Source organism: Spodoptera frugiperda, chromosome 5 (assembly GCF_023101765.2).
Source record: "Spodoptera frugiperda isolate SF20-4 chromosome 5, AGI-APGP_CSIRO_Sfru_2.0, whole genome shotgun sequence".
Classification (NCBI taxonomy): Eukaryota; Metazoa; Arthropoda; class Insecta; order Lepidoptera; family Noctuidae; genus Spodoptera; species Spodoptera frugiperda.
In genome coordinates, this window is record NC_064216.1 from 11,230,324 (window position 1) to 11,249,292 (window position 18,969).

Below are 18,969 nucleotides of genomic sequence, written 5' to 3' on the forward strand. Positions count from 1 at the left end.
GGTATATTTTATTTTAAAAGCAAGTACATTTCTAAGAAATACTGAAGGAAAAGTTACATAAAATGTTTTCTTTTTATACTTTTCATACTATATTATTACGTTCATGGTAATGAGGAGGTTACCAAATTTCTACCACCATTTTAAATAAATTATTACTGAAAAATGGAAAACGAAGTACTGTAAATTATTTAGATTGCACCGAAAAGCTAACCTCAACCTGTACCATGCTTGAAACTTGATCGTATATGGTAAAACGGGGTGAATAGAATTCAAGAGGTAAATAGATGTTGGGAAAATGTTCTAACAACTATTCACCCTTTGAATTCTATCAACCCATTTTTTTGTCTACATAAAAACTAGTGATAGAGACTGGTTCTAACAGATACAAGTAAACTAAAATAATAATCATATTTTTTTCAAAGTCAAAGTCAAAGCATTTATTTCAATTAATCCTATAATTAGGCACTTTTGAAATGACAAATTGAATTGGCCATCAGTCTGTCTGTCAATGAATCTAGGTGCTCGTTCCAAAGTGTAGCTTCGAATGGAGAAGAACGAGCAAGAAACTCCATTGTTACCCATTTTGTAACTGCTACCACCCCTAAAATTAACAATGGAATAATCTCGAATAGAAATAAATTTAGTAAACTTTGATAGGGTTTCAGAATAACAGCAATTAGCCAAACATGGGATCAGTTTCAGGTCAAAAGATAGCCAGATTGGTTGTTAAATACACTATAAATTAATTGCAATTTCTTCTTATACGTAGACAAGAGTCGAATTGTAGACGTCCAGTAATCATAAGACTTGTTAAAAGTTAAAACGTTAAAATGTTAAAAAGTTACATATTTTATTTATAAGAACATATAGATAAGATAACTAGCTTCTGTCAGCGGCTTCGCCCGCATTCCCGTTGAATAAATATCCTTATAATAAAAATCGTATCCTATCACCCAAGTCAACTCGTACCCTATCTGTACACCAAATTTAATCAAAATCCGTTCAGTAGTTTCAGCGTGACTGACAGACACACATCCAAACAAACAAACTTTCATATTTATAATATTAGTGTGATTACTGAAACTTATAAATTTTAATAGTAACATTTTTTTTAATCAACAACTGAACTAACTTACAGCACGAAGTATATAAACAAAATTTTAATTTTACCCGTAATTTTAATATAATTAAATTAACCACCATACACTAAAGTGCTAATTTAAAACAAAATGAAGCACAAAATGGAAAATTTTGGATATTAATTATCCCTTTGTTAGAACTTTCCTAGTTATTAAGCAATATCCTAAGTTTATAATACAATTTATAGGATATTGATTCACTCGTATTTTACAATAGAATTGAGAACATAGTCTCTGTTAGTAACAATGAATAGCAGGTATTTATTTCATTCTAGTTATTATAGCATAAAAAAAGCTTAAAGCCGACATTACTACCTGATCTAGGTACCTCTGATATTAAAAAACAACAATCGTAAAACAAGTTATTGACCGTGAAATCCCGAAAAACAAAATAACCAACTTAAAAATCCAGATTATATTGCGAACTCAACGTCATTTTTCCAAACGAGCAACTCGGAAGTTATCTAGACTTAATGCTGAATATAGGACTTTGTTTTAAGGGGGAAAAATTATCCAATGACTTTTCCCGCCTTGGGTGGGTTCCTAACCCTGGGTTCGCAGTCTGCAGCTCCGGTAAACATAAAACTTAGAATGACTCTAAAATTACCTGCTACCAAAAAAAAAAAAAAAACAACTTTTAGCACAAAAACCTCTGTTGTTTCTACTACAAACCACAACAAAGAGGCGTGAATAAAAATAAATCTTGATAAAAGCAGGTCGTCACTTTGCAACTCCTCACCTTTCCTTATCAAACTCAAAGTTCAGAACCTCCTTGAATTATTGGAACGCTGAGGAGTACCCATTCGACACTTCCTCGCTCAATTTACTTTTAAACATTTTAAAATCTGATGAGAAAGAGTGTTAAGTTCTGTGAGATGCTTCCTGGATTAGAGAATAGTCACGTTTTCAGACATGTGTGTAAGTATGAAGCCCTCGATGTAACGAATTGATCTGTGTACTTAGTTTTGTCGTACAACGAACGTACAAGCAGATAAACAAGCAGTCGGATCACCTGATAATAAGCAATGACCGCCGCCTATGAACACTCGAAACACCAGATGCGTTACATGTGAGTTGCCGGCCTTTTGGGGATTAGGAATTTAAGAGTTGTTGGGGAATCGGGGATTGGAAAGATTGGGAAGGTAATTGGGTCTCCGAAAACCTCATTCACACTAAGAAACATAACACAAGAGTTGTTTCACGTCGGTTTTCTGTGAGGCCGTGGTATCACTCCGGTTGAACCGGCCCATTCGTGTCAAAGAATGGCTCTGCCACACGACTTTCATTTCTCTTACAAAATTAACGTTGTACTATGAAGTCATAGCACAACGTCTTAAATATTAATTTTTTTAAATATTGTTATAAGTAGTTGGTTATCACCTATCCTTGTTTTAAAGCTACTTAAATATCCAGACCGCGGAACATCTATTTAAAATCCTTATCCACATAAAAATGACATAACAAGAACACCTTGTACCCCTTTTAAACTAAAACTTAAGACAATTGAAGCACTTACTTTAAGTATTTGAAAATACATAAAACATGGCGCTACCACAACCGATTTCCTCTATTTCCTTTAAGTGGATTTGAGTGGGAGGGAACTGAGGGAAGTCAGTGAACGAAGATACATTTGAGTGTACTCCTCAAAAGTGAAGATTTAAAACATTTAAAAGGCATACTTTTATGGTATGATTGGTATACTGTGATGTTGAATATTTTACGTTATAAAATGATTAATGGAACTTTGAGAGATATCGATGATATCGAAGTAATTTTTGAAAAGCGTGAAATTTATGCTTTTTTTTTCGTTTAACTAGGAGATTTTCCTGTATCGTGGGTTCGTTTACAAACATACAAGTTCACATAAACACGACACCCAGACTCGAAACAATTTTTGGATCACACAACGAGTCGGTTCGTGCGGAAATCGGCCCTACTACCCATTACACGGCAGCCGTTTGCCCAGCTACCGCACCAACCATAGTAGAAAAAACAAATAAGTAGCTGTCGTTGGTTGTCATTTACAAACAAACGCCCATTAATCTTTGTTCATTCATTCATTGAATGAAATCTATAACAAAAATTTAAATATCTACAACAATAACATACACATCATTCCATTAATCTGCAATCTTCTTTCTTTTTCACTGTCGTCGAACATTCTAGCAATTGAAATAACGAAAACGTTCAATTTTTGCAAGCTTTGTGCCCCTCGGTATTCCTAAATGACTTATAATTGAACAATTTTATTCCACGCGCGGGTTTCATTTAAACCCTAATGGGTATTACGGGTTTTATAACTAGCAATTTGTGGTAAAAGCATTTCCAAGACTAGTTACCGGAACTAATTACTAGATGGCGTTGTTTTATGTTACTGCTAGTTTAAGAGATAATTGCCTATTACGGTATTTAATTGTTTATGTGGTAATTGGAGCTTTATAGGGAAGAATGAGGTATCATGTAGTAAGGATGTTATGTGAAATTTCCTCGAAAAAAAATCATAAACAGTTTTTTTTATATTTATCGAATTTATCACTAAAGGTAAACTAAGAAACGATTACATTTTTTTTTTTCTAGTCGTAAATGTAGGAATTTCGTTAATGAAAGGGTGTGGTTCTCTATTGCGTATTCTATACATATACCTACTTTCCAAATCAATACTATAAAAACAATGAAGATAAGGACTAGAGTTATAATGATTAGAACCTCTTCCGTTTTGCAAAAGTCGGTTAAAATGAGCAATAAACGACTAAGTACTAAACTAAAGTTAAATCCGGTCATAATACGGTAAAAAACCTCCAACAGAAACGCTTTTTCTAGTAAATTCATATATTAAATTAAATAAATATGTACTTTGATTTGGACTCCTTACCTTGGCAGCTGGTGAACTGGATGGCTCGTCAAACAACGCCCATACTTTTGGCTTGACTCTCTGCCAGATGCCCAACTCTCCTGATAGGTATGCCTCTTCATAGCCGAAGAGCCTCGCGATCTCCTCTTCAGAAGGCTTCTCGCTGTCAATGTCCAATTTGTCGAGGATAGCCAAGGTATTCTGATGACAAAGAGAAAAAATAAATTAGGGCTTTTGATCTTTTAAAACATTCTTTGTATAGTTTGGAGTTCACAATGTCAGTGTTTCCAGACAGATAGAATTTAGGATTTTGGATACATTAAAACCTAATTATTTATTAATTTGACCGCAGTGTAAATCTGCCTGCCTCGTGGGTTACCGGGGCTCCGGCTTGAAAAACAGAAACTGGTTTTAGTCAGTAAGAGTACACTCCCTCTTGCCTCGCCAAAGACGGGAGAAGTCAGTGGAAGACCCCGTCGAAAATCGAATTCTCTATATCACTAATCCGTAACGAACCGTCCAGATATTATGGCGGTTTTGTTCTTATAGGTAGTGTAGTACCTGCGTACTTAGGTTGCAATAACCTTTAATTTATTTTCAGGCTCGCAACAGTAATAAAACAAAAAGAAAATAATCCCTAAAGCCAATATCCCAGTTACCTAAAAAAATATACACAAAGAACCCCAAGTAATAATGAAACAATTTATTCGGAAAACTTTTCGCAACTAATCATGACAAACAGAGTACTAACGAACGTAATATTAAACTAAATTATTTCCGAAGTAACCCAAGCGTAGCATATTTCAGTTCATTGTCAACTAAGCCGAAATTGGGGTCTCAAATTTCACTTCGTTAAAAAAGGGCTCCGGTTTTCCAATCACTAAGTTTCACCTCAATTTTTCGACATTGTAATATTTGTAATAAGAGGGTCTGAGGTAAGAGGGTACTGATTTATGTAGATTGATACCTTTGGACACCTTTTCTGATGTTAAACAGAAGTAGCTATTGTGACTTACAAAAAAGATACCCGTACTTTCGATGTAGTACTAAATGTAGAAAGCTACGTGACGTCTTGCGTGAGCCATCTAGAAGCGAACGCGAAGCGGTGTTGTGACACGCGAATTCAATGTGACGCGTTGTGACCAAGCCTGTTGGTCGCTCACCGCATCCCACATGCGGTTGGTCAATTTTGACTAATCATATCAAATTGTTTATTCCTGAATCACAGGTTACATAAAAGTCTTAAGTAAAATGTGCTCTTGCCGAGATTCGGCAAATAGGGCATACAAATTAGATAACATACAAATAAACAGTTTGTTCTCTTCGTGCCACTGCACTCTGCTTCCCAGTTTCGAACCAATATCTCTATTGGAGCAAAAAAAAACCCTCGTTCATCCATCGCATTTATGACCGATCTACCAACGACCCATTTTAAATTTCCCCCTAAAATTTTACGGCTTCTACCTCCCAGTTAATGACTTAGCAAAATTTTTAATTTCACCCACTGACCTAATGAGATGAGGGGTAAAAAGTGACTAGCATGGAATTTTTTAACAAAACCTTCTTTAAATGTAAAGATAAAGACTGGTTACCTACTGAAGGAACTGGAGTCGGAGGTGCAATTAACACTATCTGAATGCTAATTGCTTCGCTAAGTGCGCGCAGTCGTACTCGTAATACTTTCAACGGAGATATTAACTTCGTGTTGCATCTTTTTATCTCAAGATCTACTAGTTGTAAGATTGGAGTATTGCAATCAGAATGTAATAATAAGATGAATAGAGTAAGAGAATTTGCAGATGATAAGTTATTTGGTGTCGACTTTCAAAATAAGTTCAATATTATTGTATGTACTAGTGTACTTGTAACACTTCGCAAATGGTTGCCATGATAGTAACAGGTAGAGCATTATCATAAAGCAAATTACTAATCGTAGCATATCATAGCAGACATGCATGGCACGCCGCCTTCCATTTAAAAAAACAGCTTAGTTGAGTCCATTTCCACCAGTGCCAAGATATTTGTACCAATGAATATGATAGGTGAAAGCCAAACGCATCCACAGCAACGTAGCATAGCACATCTCTAGTGGAAAAGTACCCTCAGACTCACACCAGCAATTATTTCCTGAAACAACCGTAAACCTTAACCTTCACCTACAAACGTTACCAAACTTTCTCAACTAATGCATCAAAATTAACCAAAAATATAATTACAAGCGAACCCTTAAACAAGTTTTTAACGCGAGCCAAAACAGGCCGGAGCAAACTCAATTATTAAGTGGTACATAACTCAAATTATGACTATAAAACGTAAATTAAGTTCCAGCCATCGAAAAAGTAATAAACGCAAACTTTAATATGACCAAATAAAGTTTCGACAACAAAATTATAAAGTCTACCTCAGTTTTAATTAATTGCAGTGTAAGTTGGATATCTATAACTTTAATTACTGTTCCTGGTAGAGGCGTGATGACTTTCTTAATGGTTGTTAATTTTAATAGGTTTTAAAATAAGATGTTGAATATAGACCATCGGAATTTGGATAAAATAAGGCCAATCTGAGTCTCTAAGGGAGGTCTACACTCCGCAAAGGACATTGAGGCTGATATGATCATGATGATGAAAATGACATTCATCTATGATTAATCCATTTGATATAACACCAACAGCCTATAAGTAGCCACTTCTGACCAAAGACCTCTTCTCGCAAGGAGATTTGAGCATTAATCACCAAGCTTGCTGAACGCGGGTTGGTGATTTCAAACGTATAATTAAAATATAAGTCTAGGTTTACTTACAATGTTTTCCTTCACAGTTTGTCAGTGATGTCTAAATAATCAAGAAAGTAGGTATATATAAGTCAGAAAAACTCCCAAACTAACCGCACCCTCAGGCATGAGAAGCAGTCGTCTTAAACCTCCGGGCCACCACGACATTTCATCCAATTATTATCTAACTAGCATCCAACAGATGAGCTGATTAATATTCCCCATGTAGGTGGATCAAGTACGATTTTCAATTATAATGTTAATTAGACAGGGTTTAAATTCAATCCTGTGTACTAGTTCATTAATATTCTCACATGACTAGGTACAACACAACATTATAATAATATTGACTGCGTAGTTGATGCAGTGCAAACAGGATGAAAGAGGAAATCATTTTTTAAACACAAGAATTGTTCGAAAACACTTTTAACTTTGTGGTTATACAAATAATACAAAAAATAACCGACCAGAGCGATACCAGGGCCTTACATAAAACCGATGTGAACCAACGCTTGCGTTGTGTTTCGTTTTATGAGTGAGGGCACCGGAGGCTTAATTGTCCCACTTCCCAATCTCCCGAATCCCCGGATTCCCAACAACTCTTAAATTCCTAACCCCCAAAAAGCCGGTAACGCACTTGTAAAGCCCCTGGTGTTTCAAGTGTCCATGGGCGGCGGCGATTGCTTACCATCAGGTAATACGTCTGCTCGATTATCGGCATGTTTCATAAAAAAATAAGTCGTTTACCGGCTTATACCATAAAAAAAGAAATTCTAGAGTTTATCCTTATATCAGCTGATTCTTCAACTTACGTCATGTTACTATTTGCTCTACAAGTTCAGTGACCCAGTAAAGTCGACGTTGTTCGCAATAATTATGTAAATAAGGCTTAGTTTCGTCTGGATAAACTAGAATAATATTATCTTCACTCAACAAGGTAAATATGATACATATATTATGGAAACAGTTTCGTTATTCACAAGTTGTTTATTTACTAGCTTTATACCTGTGCATTGAAAATTCCTTTTACCATAATCTAGTACCTCTTTTTGAATTGTAATCGTCAAGCATAGTATGCATTAAATTCATTAGAAAGTAATCTAATTCTTATGAATTTCTGGCATACCACGCTTCATTAGAATGAGATTACTTTAAATTCATTTGAATCTAATGAATTTAATGCACTTAACTCTCACAACTGTTCTGCAACACGTCGGTTTCCGTACATAGTACACATGGTTATGGACCCTAGATATAGCTTGAAACTAGTCGAGAATCCTTGTCGGACACTTACGCAAGCAAACCGTACAACCTAAAATGAGTCTATGTGCCAAATTTAAAACCGTTTATCAATGTCAGCATGATCAAACGTGATCAAAAAATAACTGTGTGTTTTTGATCCAAATTAAATTCCAAAAAAAAAACTTACACAGCGATATCAAAACAATACAAGAGAACACGAAAAACAAATAAACATTCAACCACTATGTAAGTAAACTCGAGTCGAAAAACCATTCACATAAAGATACTCTTTATAACACATACGGAATATCATTTCTTGCTCAATACCACATAAGAGCAAAGCATAACAGTAAAACTGTCGCATTGCTGTGAACTTGTTACAGCATTATCAAAATCGATTCCCAGTTCTCTCACAGAATGTTAAACAGCTGCTATTCCTTCTATAATTCCCTTTTTAATCTTAGATCGGCAATCAGTAAGGTAATTAAAATAAATAAAGGAAAACCCGGTTCAACTGATTGGGTAGAGGCAATTGGAAAGCTGGAAGAAATTGGAAATCTTTGGCGAAAGAGTAATGATAGTGTTTGGTGGGTGTGTTGTTTCATTTAGAGGGCTTTTGTAACAGAGATGTGCTATGCTACGTTGCTGTGGATGCGTGTGGGTTCCACCAATCATATTCATTTGTACACATAGCTTAGCACTGGTGGAAACAGACTGAGCTAAACTATGTTTTTATATGAAAAGATGCATGCTATGGTTGCGTGCTATAGATGCATGATACATAACATACTCGAGCTGTGCATCTTCTTCGCATATCTTAGTATCAGTGGAAATAGTCACATAGTTTCACAGCTTAGCTATTACATCTTCGTATCATAGCTACATAGCACATCTCTGGTGGAAAATGCACCCTTATTCTTGCTAATTTTGTATAAAAAAATCTACATCTATAAGTTACAATCCTGAACACTACAGTCTCGAGATTTTTTTGTAGCAAAAAGTCTAGAATTGTATCCAAAAAAGATTCTACCCACTCTTAAGGAAATTGAAAATATAAAGATAAATAGGTACTTTCCTAGAAACGAAACTTAAACCTTGAGAACATTCTATTCGATAGTAGGTAGTAACATAAAAATACAAGTTTACTTTTCCAAAACAAGACCATTTTCAATACTTCTAAAACAGACAGATTATGATATTGAAACTAAAAATTATAAACACTCATACATACAACATATCTCGTTAGTATTCCTCCCGTATACAGGATCGTTTATTATTCACGCACGATCTTTGACCGCATTGCCAAGAGCCGACGCTATTTCTTTTAGATCATCCTGTGTGTGATGCTTAAATCGGATGAATCAATCTGTTACGGGATCTCATTTGTACAGATTTAGTTTGAAAGTGAATACAAAGTGAGGCGGTTTCGTGTTTTACATGTGGTTTATATGGATAGCATTTTGTATTTTTTTAAATAAACACAAATTTTGTGACTCTCGCTTCGTTTGTCTCCAATTAATGCTTATAAATATCAGCTGCTAGCGTAGTTTAAAGCGAGTGAGGGAACGAATCTCCTCACGCCCCAGCCATCGCGAGAGACACTCCGGTCGACGGAGATCGTGAGTCGATCTCCTGGTGGTGAGCCTATTGCCATATAGGTTTTCGCAACTTTCCAGACTCTGTACTACTACTGGAGTTATAATTGTAAACAGTATATGGTAATAGGCTCATTATTTCATGACTGATAAGACAAATGTTGAAGAGTGCATAAACGTCCGTAAGCGGCATCGCGTACCTTAATGTTAACCTTTAGTTTAAGCCACTTTGGGGATAAAATGGCGTTTCGTTGCTTGTTCATACTTTACGAACATAACAATGAGCCTACTTATCTTAAAATAAATTAAAATAATATGCAACTCCCCAGACCGTTTCACAATTGAAACAAACAACGGGATATCGGGCCGGGTATGCCCGGGTACATAAACATCGGATCACCATTCCATTATCGGGGATTACGGTCCGTTTTCACCCGGTCACGCCGCTGACCGCGATCCAACGGTGTGATTGGACATGGACACTCTTTGTGTGAGACGTGATATTTGGTTATGTTTTTTTTTTTAAACACCATAGATTGGGTGGACTTGATTTTTTTTCTTAGGATGAGATAGGAAAACCTTTCTTTCTTTTATCTTGTACAAAGTCAATGAAAAAAATGTGATTGAAAGCGTAGAATAATAAAATTACATTAATATTATAAAGGTGGTAGTTTGTTTGTTTGCACGTTTAGCGTGCATCAATCACGCTGAAAATACAGAATTGATTTTGGTGAAATTTACTATAAAGAGAGGGTATCAGCTGACTAGGGTGATAAGATACTTTTGACCTTTTGGAAATGCGGGCAAAGCAGCTAGCAGAAGCAAAAATGAAAGTTTATTAATCTTCTATATCTATCTATCTATACTTATAATAAATCTGTAGAGAGGTCAATTCTGTACATGAAATATATTTCCAAAATAACTATCAGCGGGTGATTAGTGATCGATACTGACGCCAAAAATGCAATCAGAAAATTTTTTGTCTGTCTGTCTGTCTGTCTGTATGTTCTTTATAGAAACAAAAACCACTTGACAGATTTCAACGAAACTTGGTACAATTGTTCTTCATATTCCTGGGCAGGTTATAGTATACTTTTCATCACGCTACGATCTATAGGAGCAGAGCAGTGAAGGGAAATGTTGGGAAAACAGGAGAACTTACTCCATTTTTGAAGCTTCCGTCGCGTGTGCAGCCTTAATGGTTAAAGCTACACAGAAATCATGTATGATGGAAATATTCTCCTTAAAATTGTTTAAAAAATATTCCACGACAGCAAATGTCTATTTTTTATGTTTGACTCACAATAACACGTATAACTCCCGATAGCTTAGCAGTTCGGAGCTTTCTGATTATCTGATTATATTTGTCTACTCTTACGTTTATAACACTCTCATTCATTCATATTATAATAAACCTGTAGAAGGGTCAATTCTGTACATTGAATAAATAACAGGGGGTGTTACTGGATCAATACCAAGCCCAAATATGTGATTAAATTTTTTTTTGTCTGTATGTTCAGCTATCACGTGAAAACCAACGGTTCGATTTCGATGAAACTTGGTATAATTATACCTTATTATCCTGGGCATAAAATAGGATACTTTTTATCCTGGAAAAATACGTAGAAAAAATCTTTATTTTTCAGTTTTATTCTACAGAACGCGAGCTCAACAGCAGTAGCTCAATAGAGGGATCTCCTTAATTATTATGGGCCTCGCCGTATTTGGGTCCAATAGATATTTATATGATGTCATTGTCAGAGTTACTCAAAATGGAGAAATAAAACTTCCACGCGAAGACCGACATCCGCGCGGACGGACTCGCGGGCGGAAGCTAGTTACTAATAAACTTTCATTTTCACTATTCCATTTATATCTTTAAACTTTTTGCTCAGTAAAAAAAGGTTACAGCCAATGCTCAAGATATACAAGTTAATAATATTACTTCTATTGGAATTTAAAGTGATTCTATTTCCAAACACAGACTGTTCAAATACAAATTCTTTAAAACTAAACCTTCGTAACCAGCTGAAAGGTTCAGTATCGAATACCCCAATAATATAAATTGTCCCATTTGACCAACAAAGCAAGTGATTCTCTTCTGACCACACCACGTACATATAGAAACCCTGTCTATCTAGAATACCTGTGCTAACGCACAGACCAAACCAGAATTAGACACACCACAACTGTCCTGTGTCTGATTAGCTTCGTGTGGAAAATGACCACAGGACACTTTGCACAACGTTCTGTGGTCAACTTGGATTAGACCACAAAGGACTGCATTTAGAGGTAAGGTAAGAGGTAAGTAAGAGTATTATTACTACTTGTATGTTGTTGCCATTGCATAGGTTTAGCTTCATAGTCAAAGTCAAATCATTTATTCGAATGAAACCATAAATAGGTATCTTTGAAATGTCAACAAATAAAGAAATAAATAATAGCCAGTCAGTTTGTCCGTGAAGCTGATTGCTCGTTCCAAAGTGTAGCTTATTCTGATGATGTCTATTTTAGAAATCTAGTGAGCTTAATAGACGGCTAAGAGTCTTTGTCCATCTGTCCAGCATTGAACGTCTTCTGCGTTGAGTCTAATAACTGCCAAACTTCATAAGAATCCATAATTCTCACGATGGGGAGGTGGCTTAAGGATTAGTTAAGTCACTTTTAAATTTTGAGAATGCTGCTGCCCATTCCTCGGTGGCTGGTCGCAGTTTTAGAACGTACCTGGGTTCAATACAAAAATATATAGATCTAAAATCTTTGTCATTGAGTTAAAAGGTTCCAAATTGATCTATAACATTGAAATATCGAAACTCTAAACATCGAATAGTTAAAATACATATTTTAAAATGTAGAACTAAGAGAAAAATAAACGAAACCACTTTGATATAAACCATTTGGGAATTGACAAGGCAGGCCGGGTGTTTCAGCTTGACCTACAAACATCGCCTCAACAGTTTATTTAATAACGAAAAATAGATTTTATATTTTATACAACTTATAAAATTATACAATAAAATAATAATCGTAACAAATGTATAACAGACGTCTTTTATATTAAATGGTAATTTGATTATATTATTTTTCCTTTGAAGTTTTTTTCGTTTGAAAATTTCTTAATATTGAACGTTCGATCGAAAGATATTGATAGCAATTATGAGTTCTATGAAAAGTCTTGTAAAAATACTATTTCGATCTTTAAAATAAATAGTTACGAAAGAGTGTTTATTTGTGTGTCTTCTTTCATATCGTAATGGTACGTTTTTCATAATGCTATGATTTTTCTGTCTGGAGATACTTGTAGAAGGATGGAAAGAAAAATAGGGTATAGGATGGTTGGACTCGCCAATAAAAAGGTTTTGGCTTGTCAGAGAGTGCTTCTACTTGGTCACTGTCAGATGTTTATTTCCTTAAGGTAAGCGTCTACAGGCCCGCTTCGTACGCATTCTTTATGACGTCATCGTGGGTCCGTACGATGCGGATCGGTAGAAAAAAATCTTTATTTTTCAGTTTTATTCTACAGAACGCGAGCTCAACAGCAGTAGCTCAATAGAGGGATCTCCTTAATTATTATGGGCCTCGCCGTATTTGGGTCCAATAGATATTTATATGATGTCATTGTCAGAGTTACTCAAAATGGAGAAATAAAACTTCCACGCGAAGACCGACATCCGCGCGGACGGACTCGCGGGCGGAAGCTAGTTACTAATAAACTTTCATTTTCACTATTCCATTTATATCTTTAAACTTTTTGCTCAGTAAAAAAAGGTTACAGCCAATGCTCAAGATATACAAGTTAATAATATTACTTCTATTGGAATTTAAAGTGATTCTATTTCCAAACACAGACTGTTCAAATACAAATTCTTTAAAACTAAACCTTCGTAACCAGCTGAAAGGTTCAGTATCGAATACCCCAATAATATAAATTGTCCCATTTGACCAACAAAGCAAGTGATTCTCTTCTGACCACACCACGTACATATAGAAACCCTGTCTATCTAGAATACCTGTGCTAACGCACAGACCAAACCAGAATTAGACACACCACAACTGTCCAGTGTCTGATTAGCTTCGTGTGGAAAATGACCACAGGACACTTTGCGCAACGTTCTGTGGTCAACTTGGATTAGACCACAAAGGACTGCATTTAGAGGTATGGTAAGAGGTAAGTAAGAGTATTTACTACTCTTAGGTTGCTGCCATTGCATAGGTTTAGCTTTATAGTCAAAGTCAAATCATTTATTCGAATGAAACCATAAATAGGCACCTTTGAAATGTCAACAAATAAAGAAATAAATAATAATCAGTCAGTTTGTGCGTGAAGCTGATTGTTCGTTCCAAAGTGTAGCTTATTCTGATGATGTCTATTTTAGAAATCTAGTGAGCTTAATAGACGGCTAAGAGTCTTTGTCCATCTGTCCAGCATTGAACGTCTTCTGCGTTGAGTCTAATAACTGCCAAACTTCATAAGAATCCATAATTCTCACGATGGGGAGGTGGCTTAAGGATTAGTTAAGTCACTTTTAAATTTTGAGAATGCTGCTGCCCATTCCTCGGTGGCTGGTCGCAGTTTTAGAACGTACCTGGGTTCAATACAAAAATATATAGATCTAAAATCTTTGTCATTGAGTTAAAAGGTTCCAAATCGATCTTTAACATTGAAATATCGAATTCTAAACATCGAATAGTTAAAATATAGATTTTAAAATGCAGAACTAAGAGAAAAATAAACGAAACCACTTTGATATAAACCATTTGGGAATTGACAAGGCAAGCCGGGTGTTTCAGCTTGACCTACAAACATCGCCTCAACTGTTTATTTAATAACGAAACATAGATTTTACATTTTATACAACTTATAAATTATACAATAAAATAATAATCGTAATAAATGTATAACAGACGTCTTTTATATTAAATGTTAATTTGATTAATATTATTCTCCTTTGAAGTTTTTTCGTTTGAAAATTTCTTAATATTGGACGTTCGATAGAATTATATTGATAGCAATTATGAGTTCTATGAAAAGTCTTGTAAAAATACTATTTCGATCTTTAAAATAAATACGAAAGAGTGTTTATTTGCGTGTGTTATTTCATATCGCAATGGTATGTTTTACACAATGCTATGATTTTTATGTCTGGAGATACTTGTAGAAGGATGGAAAGAAAAATAGGGTATAGGATGGTTGGACTCGCCAATAAAAAGGTTTTGGCTTGTCAGAGAGTGCTTCTACTTGGTCACTGTCAGATGTTTATTTCCTTAAGGTAAGCGTCTACAGGCCCGCTTCGTACGCATTCTTTATGATGTCATCGTGGGTCCGTACGATGCGGATCAGTGGACGTAGTTGTATGAATTTGTATACAAGACAAACTAAAACCCGTTGCGTGCGATGCGTACGATGCGGGATTGTGGACGCTTACCGTTATAGACGGCACTTATGACACGGTTGTGGTATGTTAGAGTAGCTTAGTCATTGTAAAATTTCTCATTAAACTCTACCCATGAAAAGAGTAAACGTGATGATTAGTGAATTATTTTGCACTGCTATTTAAAACACGACCAAAAGGATTGTGTTTCGAGCCAAACACACACTAATGGGCGCATGTTTGTTCCCGATGTCGTTTCAAATTAGCCTGCAGCCAACGAAATACATGTCAGGACTGGTCTGATCGAAACGAACACGTTAATTAGTGATGTTACATGGATAACATGTACGTCGACGTGCTATTTTGTTTTAATTAGTTTTTGGTATTTTGATGTTGGATTTATAGTTGGATGTAGTTGAAAATGTTGCATTAATTAAATTAGTTTATAACCAACTTTAAAAAGCATAATGTATGTATGTTTGTGAGCGATTATCTCGCGTTTGGCTGAACTGATGGAGAAGGTTTTAGGTTGGTATATTATCCGACTTAAAAAAGATACGCACTTTAACTATTCAAGGTTATTCCCTTTTTTAAGTTTTGTTCTATTATAAGTTGGGTATTTTAAAACATATTGTTTGGCACATTTTTATCTAAAGACGTAAATAAAAGTGAGCACACTATTACAGTCTGTTATTACATCATTTGTATTGTAAGCATACAATACAAATGATGTCCTGGTAACTAACACAAGAAAATTGAATCATCTATCGTTGTACGATAATACTTATATCAAAATTGAATCAAGAGTTTTCATGTAAAAACGTTATATATAATAAACAATTTTCTCACATTCATAAACTAAAATAAAGATTAAATGAAAACTGAACTGTGAATGTCAACAGTTTGACGAATGCCGTTTCATTCATTCAGTCGTAAATCGTTCAATTAGCAAGGATCATTTTCATTGGTAGGGTTCAATTATTTTTATAGCTGCAAGTTATACGCTAAAAGCGATTAGACTCGTTCGGTGAAGTGGTGCCAACAAATGAGTAAGAAAATTTAGTAATACACTCAAACATCAATATTTGACTAGTAAAAAGTGCATAGATTGTGAAATTTTCTTTGGAAAATGGCAATAAGTAACACTTTCTTGAGAGTATTAATAAATTCACATCACACTAATATTGTTTATTATAAACGTGAACGTTTGTTTGGATTTTCGGATGTTTACCCGTTAATCACGCTAAGACTACTGAACGAATTTTGATGCAATTTGGTACAAAGACATAGTATAAACCGACTTGGATGATCGGATACTTTTTATCCCACGGGATTGCGGGCGAAGCCGATGGCAGAAGCTAGTCACATATAATTATTATACCTCGAGATCTTACTAAGATACCAACTTAAAATACTTGGAGTTACCTTTTACCCTCGATGACCCCAACCAAGAATATAAAATAACAACAAATAAGAAAATAAAACTACGTCGATATAACCTCTTATAACTTGTACCACACACAAAGCTCTCAAAGCAACAGATGGTTCGACAACTAAAAAAATACTTTTTTCCCTTTTCATACATTTTCAGTGAAAATGCGAAAAGTTTTTAGTGAGCACTTATTTCGTTAGAAATCGAGTTACTGCTTTTAGTGTCGTTTTAGTTATTTTTTTATCATTTATTTCCATCTTTCACTTAATTGAACATCGCTACATACTGTATGATAAATTGTTAGTTTAGGGAAATTGATATTGGCAGACTTCATTTTGTGTGTCATTATTCAGTGTAATATTAATTAGTGGTAGCATGTACTCTGGAATTGTGCCCAGTACGTAATGTGCACCTCTGCCTACCCTTTCATAAAAATATCTGATGATAATAAAGGAAAAACGATGAGACGTTGCATACTCGCGTAACTGTTTGACGAGGACCTCGACTAGTTTCAAGCCATGCTAGAGGTTCATATTCATGAGCCGCGACAAATATGACACGTGAATATGCAATAAAAACCAATATCACCAAAAAGCATCTTCTTTTTCTATATCTTATTAGATAAATATCACATAAGTATATTTTTTTCAAAAACCGACCAAATGTCTTCTTTTTCATTTAAATTGAACCCACATACACTCTTGAACAACTCAATTCCTTTGATCTCCCAGTTTCACAGACAGACCATGTAACACCTATAAGGAGTAGTTTTCTAATGGAAATTCATTCATTGGACGCAGCACGACCCTCGTTCACACCCCAACACTCACAAACCTTACTCCAAAGGAAAACAGATGAAAAACTACTTATTTACTTCTTGTAATAAGATTTACACTTCTCTTTATTTATCTGTTGGTCTCTTTATACAAAAACTAATTTTCCAACAACATGTTTAGTTTTTGCTAAAGATAAAAAGGAAATGTGTTATATCACTCTCTAGCCTATTCACAATCTCCACACACAAAAATAATATCATAAAATTATTCTGTGAAAGTGACATATGAAACAAATACAAAGACACATGATTCACGCTATACCTTGTCGTAACTGTACCCCAGTCGGCGCCTAGCGTTGAAATGTCGTTGGGTATTGTTGAAACATGGTCCAACTAGTGCCCTTTAATATCCTTTAATTTTTCTGAGCTTTTCTACATCGAGAAATTACTCAAAATATACAAAACGATCCATCCACAGAATTTCTTCAAACAAAAACAATCCTAAACAACAACTCCGATCGTCCTCCAAAATAGTTATTTAGACATTACAATTAATTCAACAATGCTTTAAGACAAAACAATACCTTTAGGGCGAATTTCGCTTATTATATTATACCGCAGAGTTTCTGCAGAGGACATCAATGGACCTTAATGTCCCAACATGTGCTTAACATTGGAGGAACTATCATTATTTACTGTTTAGTAACAGATGCCGTTGAAGTACAAGATACCCAAGCTATGTAAGTAGGTGTAGTATATACTAATGATAGATTACAAATTGATATACCTATAGTTATCAATTTTTATGTTGTGGTTGGTTGAGTAGTATGAGGGTTTCGGTCTTAGCGTATAAAGAAAAAATAGATTGAGTAGGTATAAAATTGGAGGTAAAATATACAAACAATAAAAATATATATTTTAATTGAAAAGGGAATGTTACCAAGGTTTGAACATGTAGAAAGGATGGATGAAAGCAGATTTACGAAAGAAGTATACAGAGCGGATATGAATGAGACCATCTGTAGATGGCTCCCTAGACGGACATAATTATATGAAAGAAGGACCAAATTAAAAGTACTCTTAACCATTGAGCATGCACGATGACTGTTGACGAAGCGAAAGAGGTGTGTAAAAATCGTAGAAATTGACGTTCCATAGTCACTGCATAAACAGGCGTGATTATGTATGTAAAAAAATGTAATACTGCTTGTGAGACAGGGCCAACCTATTACCATAGAACGTGAATAATTTTACACTCCATACCATTACCAAGAAGTTTAAGTGAGAATAATATTTCCCATGTTCACAGATCAAACGCGACTTTCCATATTATATGGAAGATGCACGGAATACAGAAACTAAAGGAAGTGTCATCCAACAAAATTACTACGGGAACCACTGTTGTCAAACTCACACAAATGAAACGCTACGAGGGAAGAAGCATAAAACTTTATAAGCATAATTTTGGACATGGAAAAGTAAATCAAGTAAATATAAACTAAAACTAGGAACCCAACTAGAGACACTAGACACTAACTACACCAGTCAGATTTATAGACCACACCTTAAATCCGAGAGAAACAAGGGCATAAAGTTAGTTCAAAACACCTTAAACTCGGGTCGAGAGATAATAGTTTTATTCCCAAAACGTGTTTCGTACATCTAAGACAAAGTTTCTCAAACTTTTACTGTGCAGCAGAAAATAATTATTATTTTCTTCTCATTTTAGTTGTCATTGTATAAACATCATCATTCTGGTATATCACATAGGTCCATGAAGCAAGTACAAAAAG

The 18,969-nt window shown here is 35.0% G+C and overlaps 2 protein-coding genes across 4 annotated transcripts in view; one reads left to right on the forward strand and one right to left on the reverse strand.

The window, feature by feature from the left end:
• Window positions 1–15,453, forward strand: part of LOC118272073 (protein spaetzle 4) — a 484,075-nt gene extending 468,622 nt beyond the window's left edge. Inside the window, exon 7 of the transcript XR_007705324.1 lies at window positions 15,444–15,453. The gene's annotated coding sequence lies outside the window, so the exon portion shown is untranslated. The remainder of the gene's footprint in view (window positions 1–15,443) is intronic.
• LOC118271759 (potassium voltage-gated channel protein Shaw) overlaps window positions 1–18,969 on the reverse strand; it is a 255,565-nt gene that overhangs the window by 118,348 nt on the left and 118,248 nt on the right. For all 3 annotated transcript variants that reach the window (XM_050693717.1, XM_050693715.1, XM_050693716.1), the window contains exon 4: window positions 4,012–4,191. In XM_050693717.1, the coding sequence (XP_050549674.1) occupies window positions 4,012–4,191 (180 nt within the window). The remainder of the gene's footprint in view (window positions 1–4,011; window positions 4,192–18,969) is intronic.